This window comes from Crocodylus porosus, unplaced genomic scaffold (assembly GCF_001723895.1).
Source record: "Crocodylus porosus isolate Cpor-Errol unplaced genomic scaffold, CroPor_comp1, whole genome shotgun sequence".
NCBI classification, from domain to species: Eukaryota; Metazoa; Chordata; order Crocodylia; family Crocodylidae; genus Crocodylus; species Crocodylus porosus.
Window position 1 is genome coordinate 71,222,159 of NW_017728947.1, and position 3,995 is coordinate 71,226,153.

The following is a 3,995-nucleotide window of genomic DNA, read 5'->3' on the forward strand; positions in this document are numbered from 1 at the left end:
TAGACTCTCTCAAGCTTCTCCACATCCTTTTTGAATTGTGGAGCCCAAAACTGGATGCAGTACTCCAGCTGCAGCCTCACCAAGGCCAAGTACAAGGGGAGAACGACATCCCGGGATTTGCTTGAGAAGCATCTATGGATGCAAGCCAGCATTTTGGTCGCTTTACTAGCTGCAGCATTGCACTGCAGGCTCATGTTCATCTTGTGGTCAATGATGACCCCCAAGTCTAGGTCAGGGGTGTCAAACTCACCTTATACCCCACACTGGATCCAGACCGCAGGGCTCTTTGTGGGCCAGATCTAAACTGGGGCACAGGGCAGTGGCAGTGCCAGACACTGTGATAGCAGTAGGGCAAGTGGGGAACAGCTGTAAGCAAATAGCTGTGGTAGCAGCAGGACAGGCAACTATGGTCCAGGAGGCTGTTCTCTCTGGTGGAGGCAGCACAAACGGTGGTGGGCCAATCACCTGCAGGGTGAGCAATGGCTGTGTCATGCTGCCCTCACTTGCCCCCTCTGTTGCCCATGGCCTTGTCCACTTGGGCCCCAGAGCCCTGGATTCTGCAGCAGGCCACGCCCACCCCGACTAGCCATGCTCCCAAATTCCCTAATCAATCACATGACATGCTAGCTGGAGCAGCTCTACATCCACATCTGAACTGCAGGCTGGATATTTGACATCCCCATCATAGCTGACTGCCTTAACCACTGGCCAATCAGGTATTTGGAAACAGGCTTCTCTCCCTCTTCTGCTGAAGCTTGTTTTATTTCTTGAATATAAAATCCTTGAATAGTCACTGGAACAGGGACTGAAGCCAGGTGTCCTATATGAGTGCTTTATCTATCCAGCCTGGAGCCATAAAAATCACTGTGATAAGCCTGTAACTATACTCAAACCAAATGATTGACAGCTTCTGCAGATTCTCAGAAAAGCTGGCTCATACCTTCACAATAAATGGTATTCATGACACCAGGAATACCAATTCAAGACCAACAAAGATGGGAAAGGAAGGAAAAGAAAAAATGAATTATTTTAGTAGGCTTGGCTACTGAGGAATATAACCAATCAAGTGTGGTGCTAGGAAACTAGTTCATGCCATAATCAGCATATGAGTCTGATTAAATCTATATCTGAGGACACAGAAACACACTGCAAAATAAAGCTGTCATATTTTGATCTAATTAAGCTCTTGGGATTAAAATGGCAGTATTAAAAAGTAACGTTTTCTATTCTTGAAAGGAATATCCTTAGGTTTGGATACACCACTTACCCTGTAATAAAATCGTGGTATGTTCAGATACGATATATTAAAACTTTTTCTTCCTCCTTTCCATTCCATGTAGTATTTGGTAAACAACTCCATTTCTTCATCTTTCAATTCTTGTTCACTTTTTTTTGCTGGTCAATACAGAACAAAATGTCTTACGTGCCTGGGATACACTGTATTTCAGTTACTTATTTATGTATTAATAATGTATACTGACCACACGGACCTTTTGTAAGAAAATCCACATGGATTTTTATATAATTGCATTATTCTAATATAACAAAGCCTTATCGCTTCCGTCTGTATGTCCGTATCGCTACGGGCCAACTGCGCTTGCATGGCCCAGAGCCTCACAGACAAAGAGACAGACAGGCAGAGGTGAAGACAAGAATGGAGGTGGTCAGAGCCAAGGTGTGCTCCCCTCTGTGGGGAGTGGCCCTGGCATGCAACCCTACATGGGAGAGAAGGGGCATCGTACATGGCTGCAGGGTGCCAAGAGGGGAGTGGGCAGGGGGGCATGGGTAGCATCTGCCAGCTGCAGCACACCCCCTGTGCCCAAAGCCCTCACAGCACCCTGTAACCATGTGCCATGCCCCACCCCCCATATGGGGAGCGCCCACCAGCTGTAGGCCATGGAGAGGGCATGGCGCCAGCTGCAGGACATGGAGGCAGGGTGTGTACCTGATGCCTGGGCCCTGCGTGGTACTCTGCAGCTGCATACCATGCCCCCCCATACCTCACCCCAGGGCTGCTTCCTGTACCACTGCACCCCGCACAGCCACTTGCCATGCTCCCACACATGCCCTGCACCACACCACAAGGCTAAGCCCCATGCTGTGCGGCCGCAGCTGAGGGGTGCTCCTCCCACCGTGGTCACTCCCCATGCCATGCACCCCCCCCAGCGCTGTGCCACAACCAGCAGACACTCCCCATGCCGTGGCCACTCCCCATGCCATGTCCCACAGGCACGCAGCACTGCCCCCTGTACCACACCCTGGGTTCACTCCCCATACCACAGTCGCAGCTGGCAGGTGCTCCTCCCTCGTGCGGAACCACGCACCATGCCCCGCCATGCACCCTGCGTCACATCCTGGAGCTGCTCCCCATGTCATGTGGCCACAGCCTGCAGGCATTCCCCATGTCATGTGGCCACTCCCCATGCCACACAGCCATCATGCACTCCCCACACCACGGGTGCTCCCTACGCCATGTGCTACCCTGCCCCATGCAGCTGTGCACAGAGCAGCCGGGGGGCGGGGAAGCACAGCTGGAGCGGGGCTGAACAGAGAGCGGCAGGGGGAGCTAGGCATGACTCAGAGCAGCAGCAAGCAAGGTGGTGGGTGCAGGGCAAGACCCAGAGTAGCAACTGGTGGTGGGGAGCACGTAGGGCCAGATGCTGGTCTCTATCCCTGGCCCTCCCCCGACCGTCATTCATGACAGACATTTTGCTGGTTTTTAATAACCAAGGTCACTGAGCTACATCACGCACAAGGGCTAAACAACTTAAACTGGGGCATAAATATCCAGCACTTAATATATTATATCCAGGGGCCTGCAGAAAGAGGAGTTGAAGGGGGCATGGTTATGACCATGGATCTGCATTTTACATTTGCAATGGAAAAACATGGTTTTTTTCCTTTAAAGGAGAAAAATGTAGGTTTTCTTCTTTAAAGGAACCGCCCCCCTGAAAACTATGGGTTTCCCTTTGCAGGCTGGCAGTTTCAGCCTGTAAGGGGCTGCTTGGGGCTGGGGGAGCAGGACACAAAGGGTGCCACATGCACATTTGTGTGCACACATGCACAGAGAGGCTAAGCTAGGCAGTGTGGCAGACAGCAGCCCCCTAAAGGTTACTGTCTATGGGGGCAGGGAGGGGATAAGCGATGTGTCGTGGGCAGAGGAATACAGGCAACATGGAGTGGGGGTGCACATGCACCCCCAGATTTCTGTGCCCACAGCAGTGTAGGGCTGCAGTCTGGGCAGACCAGCTCTAGGCAGGAGCCCCTCTGTGGCCCAAGAGATAGGACCTGGCATGAGAGGGAGCACTGTGCTGCCATAGCTGCCAAAGTAAGGTACCCCCTGCCCACCTAGCAGTAGCAGGGGGCACAACTCTGCGCCGCCACCACCACACCTCACCTTGGTGACCATGGCAATATGGCCTTCCCTCCCACACTGGGTCCTGGCCATTGAGCCACAGAAGTGGCTCCTGGCCACAGCTGGTCCAGCCCAGCTACAGCACAGCTACTGTGGGTGGAGAAATCTGGAGTGGGGGGAGGGAACATGCACACCTCCCCCCCCACGTTGCCCATGCCCCACCGTGGATCACCTGTGCCTCCCCCTTCACCCCCGTGCATCACCTGTGCCCATATCTCCCTTCCCCTGACAACCACCCTGTTCTCCACCTACCCACTCCCTTCCTTGCACACTGGGGTCTGGGGGTAGAGGGTAGCAGGTTGATAGTAACGGGCACTAAGAGCTAGGAGACTGTAGGATGGGAGGAAGGGGCAGTGGCATGGACAGGGCATCAGCATATCAGGGCTGCTCAGCACAACAAAGCATCAGGGGGACAGCCCCAGCTAGAGCTGTGTTGTGGTGTGCAAAGGGGCCGGAGGGGGAGCTCTGATTTTCTATGATAAAAAATGTAAAATCAAATGCTAAGTTATATAGGCATTTTGAATGTTTTTTATTCTAACGATTGAGGCACTGGTAGGCTTCCAAATTCACTTAAAAATTG

General features: G+C 52.6%; 1 protein-coding gene across 2 annotated transcripts in view; it reads right to left on the reverse strand.

Moving 5' to 3' along the window:
• PPP2R3C (protein phosphatase 2 regulatory subunit B''gamma) overlaps positions 1-3,995 on the reverse strand; it is a 27,957-nt gene that overhangs the window by 21,275 nt on the left and 2,687 nt on the right. For both annotated transcript variants that reach the window (XM_019551413.1, XM_019551414.1), the window contains exon 2: positions 1,268-1,395. In XM_019551413.1, the coding sequence (XP_019406958.1) occupies positions 1,268-1,395 (128 nt within the window). The remainder of the gene's footprint in view (positions 1-1,267; positions 1,396-3,995) is intronic.